We start from the raw sequence: 17,958 nt of genomic DNA on the forward strand, positions 1-17,958 counted from the left end.
AACAACCATTGAACTGAAGAACTGTGCATCTCTAGACAAAAAACTGGATATATGGTGCACATGCCTACAGTGTAAACAGTTAAAAATATAGCCATACATTTTTTAATTTCACTGAGAAATTTAATAAAGAAAACAGCCAATAGTAACAAGTTCTTTCTTCAAATATCTCACACCTGTAAGAAACTTGTTCAGTCCCTCTGTGCATTGCAGTATCAGAGAGGAGGGTCTATCAAAAAAAAAAAAAATTCAGTCATTAAAAATTTCTGTTCAATTTGTTGCCAGATACACCCCAACTGTCAAAGGAGGGCCATTTTTGCTATCGATTTGTGTCTTTCTCAAGCTACACAAAGTGCCACGGCTTCTGCAGACCCAGTCATACCAATTAGGACACAGTGTTGCTTGCTTGCACAGGACACACGCTTGTTCTGCCCTGATACAAGTTTACCCTCTGGTGGAAGAGTTTGGATTTATCTGAAAAGAGAGAGAGAGAGAGAGAGAGAGAGAAAGAAAAATGGTGTTCAAACCAAGAATGTGCTCACCACATATTTATGTGATCTACTAAGACAGCATTGTGCCATCCAGAAAGTTTTTGCTTAACATGTCAACAACTTATTTTAATCTCATGTTTTTTGTTTGGTGCCGATTAGGAATACTTGGCATGAAAAGCACTTTTAATTTTTACGTAAGAGGAAAGAAAAAGGTTGTGTCGCATGTCAGCTACACAGAGCCTGATGGGTCACATTCTTCTGTGGGTTCTGGGTAACACAGGGGGACAGAGAGCCAAAACCATTTTTTAACCAAATTACAGACATAAATAAAGTCATGCTGTCATGACAGACTCCAAAGAATGTCAATTAGTTGTTCTATCACAGAGTCAAATCAGAACAAAACAGATTATTTTTGAAAACAGAACACAGGATATAGAGAATTTGATGTGTTTAAACATACAGGACTAAGGAGTAAAAGGGAAAACTAATACAAAAAGCGTTCAGTGCAAGCATGCTTACACATAGTATCTCATTAACATCCACTCCCTCAGTCACTCCCAAACCCAACCTGTTCAACTCGTCTGCACCTGGAGAGCAGGAGCCACTTGCAACAGTACTGGGTGTTTTCCCCTGTAGTTCAGACCCAGGAAGCGATTATTACTGTATATTTTTATAGAAAGAGGCCATGGAAATAAACAGCACGGAGGACCTTGAGTCTCTCATGGAGGACATGGACTACATCCCAGGTCACTTCCACCTGGAACTTAACCTGAACTGTGATCCTGTTGGACCTGCGAAGCTACGACTGCGGGACACTTATCTAAAACAGGAGAGCCTGCGAGCTGAGCTGGAGGCTGAAGTTGGATATCTACAATATGCTGTGCAAAATCTTCTGGGCCTGCTTGCTTTTCACCTGGATCAGCTGGACACAGCCGAGGACATATTCAGGTGATCACACACATCTAATCATGGCTAATTTTAATCCATTATTACCCTGTTTTACACGGCTACCTGCAGACAAGATACTGAACACTTACTTTATTTCTTACAATGTTGATTGTTCTGATTCAACAAAATATTTTGTTTGATAACTTGTAGGTGGTGCTTCACATTCTTTAAAACTGACACATTGGGTACATTCATACATACATTCAGTACAGTTGTACTTCCAAGTTTTATTTATCTAAACTATGCATTAAATTTTTTTACTTCCTCTTTGGTGCCATGATGGTTGCCATTGGTTTCCTGGTGGTAAAGGTCTATGACAAACCTACTGATTTAAGACACATTAAGCAGTATTCATGCTAGCTTTGGGCTAAATGCTAACACCCTCACAATGATGTTGCTTGTAGCCTGTAAATGTTTGCCCTATGGCACTGAACAAAAACTACAACTGAAAGTTATTAGAAATGTAAATTTTTAAAAAATCTATTAATCACCATCAAACCCTGTTTCCCTGGGTTGTGTGTTCTTTTAGGAGCATCTGTAAAGAAGACCCTGGAAACCTCAACGCTTGGGCCAACCTGGGCTATGTGTACGACAAGCTGGGGAGAGAGCTGGAAGCTGGGGAGTGTGTGGACAAAGTGTCCCACCTTATGGGTGTAGACGGTGGAGAGGCCTCTCAGGAGGAGAGCAGGCTGCTGGCTGCACGCTGCCTGGCCGAGCAGGCCTACGTTTATCCCTACGATGTGGAGCTAGACAGTGAGGATGACCTGAGAGAGAGACTAACGGCAGCACTGACACTTTACAACAGAGCCCTGGATTATGGGGGTCATCTGGTAAGAAGCGCAAACAAATACATAGTAAAGACTGATGAAAATTGTGTAACTATAAGGTGGAGCACTGATGTGGTAACACATGATTCTGTGACTCATAACCATCCAGCGTTTCAAGGTTGGTGTTTTTATAGTGTGTACTGCTAGTAATTATGTGCCCTCTTATTATTGTCCTTTTATGACTTGTGTCTCTAAAATTTTATGTTTGAGGATGTGGGACACTAAGCCAGCAGTAAAACAGCAAAACAGTAAAACATCTTTGGGCAAAATAGTTAAATTAATCAATGCTGTTGTCATTTTTCCAGATACCAACAGAGGAAAAAAGAAACTGGTATTTTAAAATGGCAACCATCTATGTAAGGTAAAGGACTCACCCAGGAAGATTTTACACAAATACGACTTACAAGTGTGAGAATATTGAAGTTATGTTCTTCCATCAGACTGGACGACATCGTAAAGACCAAAGAGGATTCTGAATACTCCAGACTTTCTCACTACAATAAGGGACTCAAGCTTCTGAAAGAAACACTGGAATCAGAAAAAATGCAAAATAAAGGTAAAGAGGGGATGTTTGTGTCTGTGGGGGATTTCAGCGTGACTATTTAAACTAATACAAAAAAAGAAATGTCATTGTAACGTCTGCTGTCAGCTCTAGCCTGGTGTTACATCGGCATCATGTTAGAGAGGAAGGACGAGTTCTCCTCCGTGCCCATGTCGGTACACGATTGTGGCTACTCAGCCTCGGATCCCCTGTCCTGCTATGGAACTGTGAGTAAATTTAAATATTTATATCCCAAATTTTGTACACACAATCACATCATCCCACACAAATAAAACGGTCAAAGAGAAAGCTTAGAGTTCAGAAAGCAAACGATTCAGCTGGACTTTCCTCAGTGCGAAATGAGACCTGCCATGGTGAGTCCTATATGTAGCTTACTCTGCAGGTGCACCTCATCAGTAATGTGCTGTTAGATTGGACACACATGGAGCCAATTATCAGCAGGTCAGTGTGTCTAAACTGTCACATTGTGCAAGAAGACTGTGATACATAGGGTCACAGTATGCAAATCTAATGCTTTGCTGAAGAATTATCTTAGCTTGTGCCTTTGTGAAGGATTTTTATAGATGTAGCTAAGTAGTCTAATGTGAGTAGGGTTTTTTTTTTTAACTTAAATGACCTTACTGAAGCAGCCAATAGGGTATCACATTACTTTTTTTCATGCTTCTCCTCTAAGAGAATTTAGTTGGTGCTGCTGATGTGACCAAAAGAATCAATCAGATTTTATTAAAGCCTTACCCCTTAAACTGTGTTTCACTTTTCACAAGGAAACACAGAATATTACAGAAGCAGGCTTACTTAAAATGAATAATAATCTATGTGTCTGTCTTCAGGCTATTAATATGGCCAGTGATGATGCATTCACCCTGAACCTTCTGGCCAAAGTCTTCTTTCTTCTGGGCAAACATGAGATGGCCACAGGGATCTGCAATATGGCTCTAAATGTGCTGCCAGACCCGGAGCTCAACTGGCAGGCTTACTGCACCCGTGCCAAGGTACTGCAGCTGTAGCGTGTTAGGAAAGTGCATTACACATCCATTTTATGCTTCTGTATTGTAGTATCTGATAAATGCATGTTTGACAAATTAGATGTTATTTCTGTTCTCTATATCATTTACTGCCAGGCACACAAACGTTCATATATTTAATAAGATGAGAACCCATATTTTTAACTGTGTTCCCTTTAGATCAACATGATTCTTTATGTCAGGGACCTGGAGAAGGCAAAGCAAGGAGACGGTGGAATTCCAGACCGACAGAAGCTGACAGAAGCTAGAAAAGACTTGGACAATGTGCTCTGTGTGCGTCCATGTCTGCGGACTCATCTGGAGATTGCACAGGTAAAGCATAGACTAAACCAACATTAATTTAATCAAAATGGTGTTCTGATTCATGTTGTTGGTTTTAGGTGTACTACTACATGGGTGTAGATGCACTCCAGGAGAGCCTTTTGGTGGATGAGGGTGCGGTGAACAGTGCCCTGGTGAGTCTGTCACATGCCCTACAGTTTGAGCAAGGGGCCACCCTGCCTGACCTACACGTGCTCAGAGGACGCTGCCTCCTTCTGAGAGGCGAGGAACAGAACGCCGCAGATTGCTTCAAACAGGCTGTGGAGTTAGAGAGGCCGGGGAGCAGGGACACCACAGCGCTGCGCTGCCTTCTACAGGCCCTCCTGGCTCTGTTCATGCAGGAAGGCTCTGACTCAAACCCTGCCATCACCCAGCTGGAGCTGTGGGTGCACAAAGCAGAGGAGAGGTACAGCCAGGACACGGTGAAGGCTGAGCTGAGGTGTCTTTACAGGACGCACACAGCCGAGGTCACAGAGTTATCCCGGGCTCTGATCAGGACTGGGCGGCTAGACCTGGTGAGGAGGCTTCTGGAAACTGTGGTGCCTAAACAGTTGGCTAAGAGGAGGCCGGTGGCAAGGTCTTTCTCATATACCTGAATAAAACTAAATAGATACACAGGCACATGAGAAAGGTCATTAATTAATGTCTTGGCACCATTTCACAGATTAAAGTAATAAGTCTTATCTGTACTCTTAACTGGGTTCTAAACTGTGATATTTCCAGCACTAACTACTTTTTTGATGGGTTATTTATGGAAACCTGACAACTATACACAATAGTGTATCTACCCTATATCTTATGATGTGGCTAAGTGTCTATGTGTCCAATGTAGGGTCCCAGCAGATAGGGCTATACATCATTAAAATGTTGCCTACTTTGTGTACTTTGTTTTTGCTTCTGGTGCAAACATACAAGTCACATGTAAAGAGTTGCAATGTAAGGCAAAGCAAGGTACAGAGGACATCACAAAATAAAAGCAACATACTAAAGCATTGACCATTCAGTGCTTTGTAAACCAAGAGTAACATTTTGAAATGTGTCCTTTGACTCACAAGAAGCCAGCACAATGCTTTGAGAACCGGTGTAATCCGTTCCAGTTTCCTGATATTACTCAGGACTCTAGCCGCAGTGTTTTGGACCAGCTGCAGTTGCCAGATTGATTATTTTGTTAAGACATGTGAGGATGCCATTGCAATAATCTAGCTTACGGAAAATGAACGCATGAGTAAGTTTTTCTCTTCTTGTCTTGTTTGGACAGAAAGCCCTTGATCCTAGCAATATTTTTCGAGTGGTAATAGGCAGACTGTGTAATAGTTTTTCCATGGGTGTTAAAATTCAGCTCTGAGTTAAGAATTACACCAAGATTTATGGCTTGGTTTGTAACCCTTGGTGACATGGAGTCAAGGTAAGGTCTGATCTTAGACATTTCAGTTTTGGGCTTAAAAGCAATCACGTCTGTCTTGTCAGCATTGAGCTGGAGAAAGTTCTGGCCCATCCAGAACAGACGTGGTCCAAGAATGAACCCCTGAGGAACCTCGCATGTAATCTTAGTTAGGTCAGACTCATAATTACCAGTTGACACAAAGTAGTATATAGATGCATTTACCCTATTGATATAACACCTCTAAAACACACACAACAGGCCAGCACTATCACATCGTATTGCATCGTACTATAAGAAAAGAGAAGAAATTTAATTCACTAGTATTCAGAAGTAAGCCATTCATTTCAGAGCTAAATAAAATAAAATAATAAACAATTGGTTGCATCTATCCGAGTTTGACTATGCTGTGGTTTGTGTGGTTAGCTCTCACCCATATAGCAAGCTGGGCCTGTATGTGTTGTGTTTTAAAAGAGTACTTTAATTACTAACATGTAAAGTGTACAGCCTGGCACCGTCACTATACAATAATCGATTATTATTAGAGTGAAGAGCTACTGACAGAGCAAATGTTCAATTCAATTTACAGAACAAGAGGAGGTGTGTGTGTGTGTGTTTTTTCTACAATGAAACTGCTGAATCCTCTGCACCAGCTTGCTTCAAACCCAGAGCCGTAGCAAAACAATGGGCTCTTTTCCAACACGGCATACTTGTAAAAACAAAACAAAAGATTAAAATGATTGGGCTGTCTCTTTCACATGCTTCCAAAGAAAACTAGATGTGAACCTGTTTGGCTGAAGTAACAAAAAAAACATCACAGTCTCATTAACTCACCTAACACATGTTTAAATATCAAAATTCTAATAATAAACACACTTAAGGGACGGTCTTTGTGTGATTAAAGGTATGTTGAGTCAATGTGAATTGTTTTCTAGAAAGTAGTCTATAATAAAACATTACAAGTATGAGGTGTGCATGTGTATGTTTGCATGTTTGTGTTTTTTAAAAACTTTTTTACCTTATAATATTTCCTGTCTTTCCCCCCACTTGTCAGCTCACACAGACTGAACAGAATCATACATGTACACAACTCAATACCTCCTATAATATATACAATGCAACAACATTGTGTCTACTGCATTACCCTTACTGTGTCATTGCATTATCTAGTGGTTCTCTGTTGATAAAAAATTATGTAATTGTGTTTTGCTTGTACTTAAAAAAACATTAAAATGTCATGGTAAATAGTGTTTGACAAGTACTTTTTATTTCACTTCTTTCTGTCTGAAGTGATAAGATCAACATTACAGCAGAAAAAAACACCCACAAGCTTCCAGCTTAGTGGTGTCTGATGAAATGTTTACAAGGGAATGGAACCACTGAGTTTTTTGACTGAGTTCACTTTGTGCTACAACAAATTGTCTCCATCTATTGAGATTTAACTTATGCCATGCATTTAACTCTCAGTCCACACAAACTACAAAACTATGACCTCATTTGATTTATGATTAAGATGCAGTACATTGAAAACATGCCAACATACAACTCCAATGCAACAAAATCTGACTCTCACTTAAAGTTAAGAAGGCTGTGGTTTGACCAAATGGTTTTAAGGCATCTCAGTTCATATTGTGATGCACTGTATGAGATTTGTAGATGGAGATCCTGCTCCAAGTTTCCATTCAGAGCTTTGGATTAAAACAAATGTATATAAAAAAGGGTTAACAAACAGAATATTTGGGTATGAAGAAGTGGAACAGAAACTTAGTGTCATCTTACATTTCCTTCTTATTTGTTAAGCCCCCCCCCCCCCAACACTGTGTGAACAGTTTCATCGTTTCAGAGCTGCAGAGGTGACAACAAGGCTTCCATCTTAATCGGGTAATTACGAACCATCGACATTAATTCTTTAAAAAAAATCTGAAAAGACAATGAAAATATTTGTGTGTGTTTGTGTATGTATAGTTCATTATTATAGGCTGGAATGCTATGCTGGACATTAGCTACTCTCAGGGCCCTTATATCTCATAAAATACAAAAAGGATAAAGTTCATTTCACTTTCTTTATAAAATATTAGATAAAGAATCAATTTCAGGGATTTTCCTCATAATGTTTTGTTTAAAATGTTGTGTTTAAATTTAATCAGATAATCATCAGATGCAGCCAATGGCAGGACAGGCCTCATCAGAGTGGAGCTCAGGAGTCTTTGACTGCAAGCAGGACTTACCCTCAAGTAAGAATTACACCTTGTTTCTTTTTTCAACTTAACATGTGTGAATGTGTGTATGTTACAGACACTAAATGATGCGTGCATTTCAGGTTGCTTTGTTTTCTGCTGCTGGCCATTGCCTGCCTTCAAAATTTCAAAAGAACTTGGAGAGCACCCTTTACTCCCATTAGTCGACATGTGCACCATGTCAGCATTTTCAATGATGGGGATACCACTGGCTGTAGCTCCAGTGGCTCTCTCTCTGAGGACCACCATGAGACAGAAATATGGAATTAAGGTATGATGTCTGTTAAATCCCCATCATGCATGTGTGATTATGCTTAATGCACATAAAGTAAAGTACTGTTTCCTCTGCAGGGTTCTATCAGTAATGATGTCATCATGACCTGCTTCTGCAACTTGTGTCTGGTGTCAGCTGGACCGAGAGCTGAAACACCGCAGTGCTGGCACACCTTCTCAACAGCCCAGGACTACACAACCTGCAGCCACAAAGTAACTGAGACGAGTTAATGAAGTGTGTTGTCATTTTCTGATTCTTTATTCTTCTGCAAGCTCTTTTTAGAAATCTCATTTTTTATATTACAATAAATCAATAGCATCTATCACTTAGTTTGCATTAAAATGTGTATTTTGAAAACAAACATGATGTGAAGTCTGTACAATAACTGCATTATTTGTGAGTGTGGGACTTTTACTTAACTCAACATTTTGAAAACTTTCTCCACTACTACTGTTAATTAATGTGCATATATTATTAATAATATTTTGGTGCAGGACTAAGAGTGTAAAGAGTTGATCTTTTACCTGTAATACAGTGTTTTTAAATCCACCACCAGCACATAGAGTGTACAATAATTCATAAGAATTTGTTTGAAAATGTTACAATCCTGATGCTTGACTGTGTAAAACTAAAAAAAAAAAAGGAAAAAACTACACAAAAACAAACAGAAAAACACAAAGTGGATAAAAAAAAAAGGCGCAGGGGAACCATGCGGCCCAATTACACACTGTAAGGGTAATGACAAGCAGGTGGAGCAGGCAAGTGACACAGAAGATTTAAAAAAAAACACGGGAAGAAAAGGGACATATTTGTCTAAATGAAAATCTTTGTAACAATGTTTGTGATTTCTGAGAAAAAAGGGGGCATGTTCCTATATGTCAGTTCCTTTTGTGATAAAATTACTTGAATTGTACTTGTAGTGTAACATATGTGCCATCACTGCCCTCTACAGGTTGAAATGCAACAACTGCAACTCAATTATCCTTCTGAATGGACTGGTTTTTATTCCAAAGACACACCCTGCCATCCATATCCTTAATTTTCTTTGTCATGTATTGGGTCATGGGGAGGCTGAAGCTAATCCCAGGTGCCAATGAGCAATAAGCAGGGTACACCCTGGACAGGTACCGGTGCAGGGCTGTTCCAAAAGTCATTAGGAACTACTTCACATTATTAACTGCTCTGTTGACCTGCTCTTTTATACAGGTAACAAGCTGAGAGTGCTCCCAATGTACACCGATAGAGGTTCAAATACTTATTTCATTCCAGAAAATGCATAACGTTTTTGAAATGCAATTTTCTGGATTCCTTTGTTATTGTTCTGTCTCTTGCTGTTGAAATAAACCTACCATTGAAATTATAGACTGGGTATTTCTTTGTTAGTGGGCAAACCAAACAAAATTAGCAGGGGTTCAAATAATTGTAAATGACAGAAAATGTCCCGCGACCTGAAACACTAACACCTTACAATTAAACACAGAGAGAAAGAGAACAATTCCCTTTAAATGTTTATTATTTTTATTGTTTGCATGACATGCAAACAATCATTTTGTTATTTAGATGATGCAAATAGGAAAATGCAAATCCTATTCCTACACTGTGTATATTTGATTACTTTGTGCCTTAATCTTCAGGCTTTGCATTGTTTGCATTCAGTATTTCCACCCGAACACCACTCCTCATCCTAAAATATGCAGTATATCCTTTCATTTGTCCATCGGCACAGGTGCCAAGCAGGTGTCCTACTAAAGCAGGTAAGACATTCTGTGTCTCTGTACTTTACTGAACAGGCTCTTTAATTTAATACTATTTTCTGCTTCGTATTACTGATGCCTCCAAGTCTTAACCATTGCAGTGCCTGTCCACCCTGAAGCAACTCAAATTCAACCATCAATGGCAGAAAAAAAAGACTGGGACTCTGGTCTCTTTGACTGCTTTGAGGATGCACAAACGTGTATGAATAAAACTGACAGATTAGCATTCAAGAGGTGTTTTTTTTATTTAGTTTGCTTCACCTTTCTGCTGTATCTCTGTGTTACATTTTCAGGCTGCTATGGCTTCTGGTGCTTCCCCAGCCTTACTTGCACTGTTTCCAACAGATTTGGGGAGAACTACTTTCTCCCCTTGTTTGACATATGCAGCCTAATTACATTTGCACCCTACGGAGTTCCTCTGGTCGCTCCTCCTGCAACCATAGGTCTAAGGACTGCCATGCGTAACAAATACAACATCAAGGTACAACATACGATCATGTAAAGTCATCAAGTTAAACAGTGTTCGAATTACACAGGGACTTTCGGGGGAGCCGGTGGAGTGGGGGGGTTGCTGGGGTGCGTCCCGTCAGGCCTGTTCTGTCCCTCTCCTGACGGTTCTCTTCCACCTCCAGCTCATCTATCATAGTTTACGTACGCTGCCCGTTCATGGATCGCCTGCTTGCAGCTGATACCCGGCAACAAGAAATTCTATTTTCTGATTGGTCGATAGGTCGCTAATTCCAGACAGCTGTACCAGTGCAGTATTTCTGCCTTTGACTTGTTTATAGGAATTTCTGTGCAATGAAGTTAGTCTTCCCGTGAGAAATGCCATGTGTGGCGTGTAAGTGTAAGAAAATGCACGTACGTCTCACTCAGTGCGTGAGACTTGAGAGCCCTGCAGCCGCACCCATGGACATATAGCCTACGTAGACGCTTCATTGAGCAGGTTGGCCCGTCGCTGCGGTACGTCAGCGTGACCGCCATATTGGATGTGGCAAATTTATCACTAAACTAATACAATGAAATGGACAATGAAGCGTTCTACAAGGCGTTTAAGCTACTGTCCGTCATTGATCCATTCGCACACAATAATAATATAACAATAATATATTTGGAAATCAAACAAGCACCAAAGGCAACATTGTTATAACATTTGTTATTGTATGTAATATGATTACCGTTGTTATAAATCGTTTTTATATTGACATTGATGAACATTTCCGAACATATCAACACACACACATCTATACAGGGGTTCGCTCCACTTTTTGCCACATGCAAGATGGCGGCGGTGTTGACACGAGATTTATCGCTCAATGCGGCGTCTAGGTATATACATATGTCTATGGCCGCACCACTTAAGTGAAGAGAAATTCAGGAAGCAACGTAACACTAAAAACGTAGTGATTTACGTAGGCCCGCCTGTCATGGTCGGCAACACAATAGACGCCGCATTGTGTTTATTAACAGAGACAGCGAATAAACACGCACTGAAGTGTTTTACATTATTTATTTTAAATACCTGACTGTACAGAAAGTCAGAGCTTCCCCTAAATGTTTCAAAGTAGGCTTTCAAGGAGCTCACGTCCTTTTCAGGGGAGCTCGGCTCCCCTTAGCTCCCCCGTAATTCGAACACTGAAGTTAAAAGTGAAGCCGTGTTTAACTGATGTTCTGTGCAGGGTTCGGTCTGCAAGGACATACTGGCTTCCTGTTTCTGCATGACTTGCACCTGGTGTCAGATGCATCGTGAGTTAAGACATCAAAAGAAAGAACCCACTGTCATCAACATACAGACTACTGTCAACATGCAGCCTGCTCCGATGATGATGATGATGCAGCAAGTGCCTCCAGCTGCTTTTGTGACCCAACATGTCATCCAAAATTAATGCTGACATTGGTGCTGGCTATTTAAGTTATTTTGCAAATCATAAAACGTATGTTCAGTTACATGAATAAGAATTTCCCTCTGAGATCTAAATCTGAGCAAACTAAAGCAGAAGAAAATTACACTAAAAGTGCGCCTTCATTTGCAGAGTCTGATACCACGCATGTGTGTAAATTTGTAATTGTTAGTGAAATTTAGTTTGTTTTAGTGGCAACGATGATGCCTATGCAATTTATTTAGAAAATAAGCAGCCAAATTGAATTTATGATGTGTGTAAGGCATATAATTCATATAGTCAATAAAATTGATTAAATCAGAGCCAGTCTGACTCATGTTTCTATCACTGTTTTTTGTGAGGTTTTCTCCATCATCTGAACCCACTTTGTCCTGCAGTGCAGGGTCACGGGGGGCTGTAACCTTTCCCAGCTGTCTACAGGTGAGAGGCAGGGTGCACCCAGGACAGGTCACCAGTCTATCATATACACAGACAAACATCCATTCACACTCACGCCCACACCTTTTAGAGTCCCCAATTGACTTAAGAAGAACATGCAAACTCCACACAGAAAGGAACCAGTCAGAATTGAACCAGGAACCTTCTTGCTGTGAGGTGAGTTGCAAATCAGATTCAAATTCTCTGAGCTGTTTCTGTTAAGTCTGGTGGATGTTGTGAGGGAGTGCACAATCAGAAGACTTTTACACAGCAGAAATAAAAGCTTGATTAAGCAGTTTTAATCAATTAGGAGACACAAGAAACAATTAGCAGGTGCCCCGGATTCTTTTACAATCTTCTTCGAATCAATTCTGGAGGGATGTCAAGCAAGCAGTACCTATCAGAATTACCTGATCGGTGATCGGTTGGGCTTTAGGAGAGTTTATACAGCCGAAATCAAAAAAAAAAACAAAAAAAACATTCAGACCAGGCTTATAATTACGAGTCCATAAAAAAATACTCATAATTGCCTTGACGAGGTAAAAAAAAAACTGACACAACTAACCCTTACACTCAAAACTAAGTTACTTAATTCCAAGCTGAAAGACCAAACTAAAGTAGAAGACAGATATAATAAAGTAGCCCTAACACCTCAACTAAAACAATCCAGACAGTGAACTCTGGGAAGTCAAAAAGGGTAACACAGACTACTGAAAAGGACAAATAAGGAAACACACCAATTAAATACACTGGGAAAGGGTGAAAAGACACATGTGGAAAACATTAAGGTGGGGCATGCAGTGAGAACAGAGGAAAACAAGAGGAAGTAAAGCAGAGGCCCACATGGATTTTCACAATAGAACAGGAAGGACACAAGACAAGACTAGACCCTAAACATAAGTCAACTATACCACATTGCAAGAAACTGAACAAAGCCACGAGTAGGGAAACAAAACCCAATTACTTCAAAAACAGAAAACCAAGGACTGTAACAGAGAAGAAATGGAACTAATGAGGAAATTATGACAAGATGATGTCATTGCACCTTTGGGCAATATGTTTTGTTTACATAGCAGGTATTCATACTCAGAAAGTGTTTCGTTGTTAAACTGACACAGTGATGGTGTCATAAGTACAGTAAGAGTACAGAAATTGAACCAGGAACCCTATTGCTGTGAGTTGAGTTGCAAATCAGATACAAATTCTCTGAGCTGTTTCTGTAAGTCTGGTGGATGTTGTGAGGTAGTGCACAATCAGAAGACTTTTACACAGCAGAAATAAAAGCTTGATTAAGCAGTGTTAATCAATTAGGAGACACAAGAAAAAATTAGCAGGTGCCCGGGATTCTTTTACAATCTTGTACCGTAAAACTTCAAATGATAGCCCGGGCCTTTATTTGCCTAAATCAGGGGAAAGGGGAAGGCAACTATTTGGGGCCGGCCTTTAATTATTCTGGCAAAAAACATTTGCTCTCCAAAAATGAGAAAACATGATTAAATTATTTCTCTTTTGTCGCCGGGGTGACCCTTGCCTTCTGAGAACACGTGAGTAAACAAAGGCAGGTTGTAGTGGAAGCGAGTTTGTGTTTATGTGTCTCCGTAACAAAATATACATTTGCTCCTTACCTTATGAGATTGCTGGATTAAGTTTGTAAAAATTAGAAGAAGAGAAGAGCAGAGACGAGACTACATAGAGACGGAGGACTTTATGCTCACCAAAATCTTTATCTACCGCTGGTTTTAAAGAGAATCTTTGTTCATTCTGTGAAAGAAACATTATTGTTGATGCTGTTATTGAAACGTTTTATTTTCTTTAGTTTTTCACGGTGTTCCAAGAATCTTCAGAGAAATAAACTTGATTGTGGACATCAGTAAGGAGCGTGGACCTTTTTTGAATCCAGACAGATACACAGGTCATGAACTTTTTGTCTGTTGTTGCCGACAGCGTAACAAAAGGATATTGTAATAGAAAAAAAGCGAATGAATTCTGGAGGGATGTCAAGCAAGCAGTACCTATCACAATTTTTGCGCAGGGTGGAACTGGCTTAAACAGGCGATCGGTTGGGCTTTAGGAGAGTTTATACAGCCGAAATAAAAAAAAAAAAAAAAAAAACATTCAGACCAGGCTTATAATTACGAGTCCATAAAAAAAACTCATAATTGCCTTGACGAGGTAAAAAAAAAACTGACACAACTAACCCTTACACTCAAAACTAAGTTACTTAATTCCAAGCTGAAAGACCAAACTAAAGAAGAAGACAGATATAATAAAGTAGCCCTAACACCTCAACTAAAACAATCCAGACAGTGAACTCTGGGAAGTCAAAAAGCGTACAGAGCAAAGGAGCAAAGAAACTCGGGTAAGGCACACAGGAAGTAACATAGACTACTGAAAAGGACAAATAAAGAAACACATGGATTAAATACACTTGGAAAGGGTGAAAAGACACGGGTGGAAAACATTAAGGTGGGGCATGCAGTGAGAACAGAGGAAAACAAGAGGAAGTAAAGCAGAGGCCCACATGGATTTTCACAATAGAACAGGAAGGACACAAGACAAGACTAGACCCTAAACATAAGTCAACTATACCACATTGCAAGAAACTGAACAAAGCCACGAGTAGGGAAACAAAACCCGATTACTTCAAAAACAGAAAACCAAGGACTGTAACAGAGAAGAAATTGAACTAATGAGGAAATTATGACAAGATGATGTCATTGCACCTTTCGGCAATATGTTTTGTTTACATAGCAGGTATTCATACTCAGAAAGTGTTTCGTTGTTAAACTGACACAGTGATGGTGTCATAAGTACAGTAAGAGTACAGAAATTGAACCAGGAACCCTATTGCTGTGAGGTGAGTTGCAAATCAGATACAAATTCTCTGAGCTGTTTCTGTAAGTCTGGTGGATGTTGTGAGGTAGTGCACAATCAGAAGACTTTTACACAGCAGAAATAAAAGCTTGATTAAGCAGTGTTAATCAATTAGGAGACACAAGAAAAAATTAGCAGGTGCCCGGGATTCTTTTACAATCTTGTACCGTAAAACTTCAACTTTATTTTCGGGCCTTTATTTGCCTAAATCAGGGGAAAGGGGAAGGCAACTATTTGGGGCAGGCCTTTAATTATTCTGGCAAAAAACATTTGCTCTCCAAAAATGAGAAAACATGATTAAATTATTTCTCTTTTGTCGCCGGGGTGACCCTTGCCTTCTGAGAACACGTGAGTAAACAAAGGCAGGTTGTAGTGGAAGCGAGTTTGTGTTTATGTGTCTCCGTAACAAAATATACATTTGCTCCTTACCTTATGAGATTGCTGGATTAAGTTTGTAGAAATTAGAAGAAGAGAAGAGCAGAGACGAGACTACAGAGAGACGGAGGACTTTATGCTCACCAAAATCTTTATCTACCGCTGGTTTTAAAGAGAATCTTTGTTCATTCTGTGAAAGAAACATTAATGTTGATGTTGTTATTGTCTGTAGTGGTCAAAAGAAGAGCAGGATTGGAATGCCAATTGGATAGGGGCTGAAACTGATATTGTGCAGAATATAAACATGTATGCACTCCAAAATGGAAAAACAAATCTGGCCTTGACAAATCCTGAAATGAAAACATTTCTAGAGATAAATATGGTCACATCATCAAGAATGTACTGGTCATCAGAGGAAGGTCCTTCATCTAGATTTGATAGCATACTGTGCCCTGGGTGCTTCTCCAGTTTTCATACAGGATAGTCAAGTCTGGACAAGATAGGATCTTTTTTCCATATATTGATGTTATGGCCGGGTTTAGAGTAAATTTGTAGTAGAGCTACCAGGAAGAACATTCATTGTGGGATTTTAATCTATGCAGAAGAGTAAATGTAAAGGGCCCTATAAAATCGGAATCATTGATGATTCTATAGAACATTTCTATGGAATTTCCAAGAACTGAAGAAGCCACTTCATCGAAACGTCTTCAAAAAACAATCCTTGAGTCCAGTTGCCTCGATTTAAACTCTTGGAAATGACCTGGATGAGAGCATCCACAGATATATTTCTATAGAATCATCCGCGATTCCATAGAATGTTCTATAGAATCATCAGCAATTCTATAGAATCATTCATAAAAAGCAAATGAATGTATAACTTTTTTGAAATGGATTTTTTTATTATTGTTCTGTCTTTCACTGTTCAAATAAACCTGCTATTGAAATGAAAGACTGATCATTTCTTTGTTAGTGAGCAAAGCTACAAAATCATTAGGGGTTCAAATAATCGTTAACTTAACTGTAATGACAGAAAATGACCCGTGACCTGAAACACTGACACACAATTAAATACGCATAGGAAAATATAACTCCTATTCCTACACTGTACACTTTCAGTTTTCATTTCTTTGTGCTGTTATAATTAGGCTTTGCATTGCTTGCATTCATTAGATCCACCCTAACACCACTCCTCATCCTAAAATATATATCCTTTCATTCGTCCATTGACACAGGTGCCAAGCAGGTGTCCTATAGAGCAGGTAAGACATTCTGTGTCTGTGTTAGTACTTTACTGAACAGACTCTTTTATTTAATACTATTTTCTGCTTCTTATTACTGATGCCTAAAGATCTTGACCATGGCAGTGCCTGTCCACCCTGGATCAACTCAAATTCAACCATCAATGGCAGAAAAACCAACAAAAGACTGGGACGCTGGTCTCTTTGACTGCTTTGAGGAAATACAAACTTGTAAGAATAAAACTGACACATAAGTTTTTTTTTTCAATATTTTGTTTTAACCTTCATTTAACAGGTTAATTGAGAACCGGTTCTCATTTACAATGGCGACCTGGGAGAGGCAGCACTGAAGCACGAAAGCAACAAACAGAAAAACACATCCATTGGGTTTGCTTCAACTTTCTGCTGTATCTCTGTTGGATTTTCAGGCTGCTATGGCTTCTGGTGCTGCCCCTGCCTTGCTTGCACTGTTTCAAACAGATTTGGAGAGCACTACTGTCTCCCCTTATTTGACATATGCGGCCCAGCTACATTTGTAGCCTGTGGACTTCCTCTGTTCGCTCCTCCTGCAACCATAGGTCTAAGGGCTGCCATGCGCAACAGATACAACATCAAGGTACAACGTACGATCATGTGAGATCATTAAGTTAAAAGTGAAGCCGTGTTTAACTAACGTTCTCTGCAGGGTTCGCTCTGCAAGGACATACTGGCTTCCTGTTTCTGCATGTGGTGCACCTGGTGTCAGATGCATCGTGAGTTAAGACATCTAAAGAAAGAACCCACTGTCGTCAACGTACAGACTACTGTCAACATGCAGCCTGCTCCGGTGATGATGATGATGCAAGCACCTTCAGCTGGTTTTATGAGCATGCAGGCACCTCCAACTGCTTTTGTGACCCAGCATGTCATCCAAAACTAATGCTGATCTTGGTGCTGGGTTATTTTGGCATTATGTAATTAAAATCATTAAATGAGCTCTAAATGAAAAACTAAGCAAACAGAAAATAAAAATAGGTGCACTACTTCTCATTCATCCCTTATTTAAAGTGATGGTGCTTTTGTTTTGTTTGTGCACATGTGTAAATTTATAATTTTTTTGTCTACGGCTATAATACTGTAAAATTCAGTTTGCAAAATATCAGCATTGATGCTTTTCATTTAGCGTTTTAATTTCTTTAATTTCTTTAATTTCTAGATAAACTGTCAAATTGAATTTAAGATGTGTATAATTCATATATTTAATAAAAAATTAAAATTAAATCAAAACCAGTCTGACTCATGTTTCTATCACTGTCGTTTGTGAGGTTTTCTCCATCCATTCATCATCTGAACCCGC

The 17,958-nt window shown here is 39.5% G+C and overlaps 3 protein-coding genes and 1 long non-coding RNA gene across 4 annotated transcripts; all 4 read left to right on the forward strand.

The window, feature by feature from the left end:
- Positions 1–1,173: 1,173 nt before the first annotated feature.
- ttc22 (tetratricopeptide repeat domain 22) lies at positions 1,174–5,034 on the forward strand. The gene is made up of 8 exons (XM_028404400.1): positions 1,174–1,436; positions 1,966–2,266; positions 2,569–2,624; positions 2,704–2,819; positions 2,913–3,031; positions 3,656–3,817; positions 4,010–4,162; positions 4,231–5,034. The coding sequence occupies exons 1-8, from the start codon at positions 1,174–1,176 to the stop codon at positions 4,765–4,767; spliced, it is 1,707 nt and encodes a 568-aa protein (XP_028260201.1). The 3' UTR covers positions 4,768–5,034.
- Positions 5,035–7,387: 2,353 nt separating this feature from the next.
- On the forward strand, positions 7,388–8,053 carry LOC114434940 (uncharacterized). The gene is made up of 3 exons (XR_003670523.1): positions 7,388–7,433; positions 7,700–7,786; positions 7,873–8,053. It is a non-coding gene; the product is annotated as an uncharacterized LOC114434940 (long non-coding RNA).
- A 1,720-nt stretch (positions 8,054–9,773) lies between these two features.
- On the forward strand, positions 9,774–11,912 carry LOC114434938 (cornifelin homolog B-like). Its single transcript, XM_028404402.1, has 4 exons — positions 9,774–9,817; positions 9,919–10,017; positions 10,111–10,298; positions 11,497–11,912. The coding sequence occupies exons 2-4, from the start codon at positions 9,957–9,959 to the stop codon at positions 11,701–11,703; spliced, it is 456 nt and encodes a 151-aa protein (XP_028260203.1). The 5' UTR covers positions 9,774–9,817; positions 9,919–9,956; the 3' UTR covers positions 11,704–11,912.
- Positions 11,913–16,765: 4,853 nt separating this feature from the next.
- On the forward strand, positions 16,766–17,541 carry LOC114434631 (cornifelin-like). The gene is made up of 3 exons (XM_028403952.1): positions 16,766–16,853; positions 17,051–17,238; positions 17,308–17,541. Exons 1-3 carry the CDS (start codon positions 16,787–16,789, stop codon positions 17,539–17,541), a joined length of 489 nt encoding a protein of 162 aa, XP_028259753.1. The 5' UTR covers positions 16,766–16,786.
- The last annotated feature ends 417 nt before the right edge of the window (positions 17,542–17,958 follow it).

This window comes from Parambassis ranga, chromosome 4 (genome assembly GCF_900634625.1).
Source record: "Parambassis ranga chromosome 4, fParRan2.1, whole genome shotgun sequence".
In the NCBI taxonomy this organism is placed as follows: domain Eukaryota; kingdom Metazoa; phylum Chordata; class Actinopteri; family Ambassidae; genus Parambassis; species Parambassis ranga.

Coding starts and splice junctions, on each gene's coding strand:
- LOC114434938 (XM_028404402.1), top strand. CDS start 9,957: ATGGCAGAAAAAAAAGACTGGGACTCTGGTCTCTTTGACTGCTTTGAG. Junction 10,018..10,110: donor CTTTGAGGATGCACAAACGT/GTATGAATAAAA, acceptor TTACATTTTCAG/GCTGCTATGGCTTCTGGTGC. Junction 10,299..11,496: donor GTAACAAATACAACATCAAG/GTACAACATACG, acceptor TGTTCTGTGCAG/GGTTCGGTCTGCAAGGACAT.
- LOC114434631 (XM_028403952.1), top strand. CDS start 16,787: ATGGCAGAAAAACCAACAAAAGACTGGGACGCTGGTCTCTTTGACTGC. Junction 16,854..17,050: donor CTTTGAGGAAATACAAACTT/GTAAGAATAAAA, acceptor TTGGATTTTCAG/GCTGCTATGGCTTCTGGTGC. Junction 17,239..17,307: donor GCAACAGATACAACATCAAG/GTACAACGTACG, acceptor CGTTCTCTGCAG/GGTTCGCTCTGCAAGGACAT.
- ttc22 (XM_028404400.1), top strand. CDS start 1,174: ATGGAAATAAACAGCACGGAGGACCTTGAGTCTCTCATGGAGGACATG. Junction 1,437..1,965: donor ACAGCCGAGGACATATTCAG/GTGATCACACAC, acceptor GTGTTCTTTTAG/GAGCATCTGTAAAGAAGACC. Junction 2,267..2,568: donor TGGATTATGGGGGTCATCTG/GTAAGAAGCGCA, acceptor TCATTTTTCCAG/ATACCAACAGAGGAAAAAAG.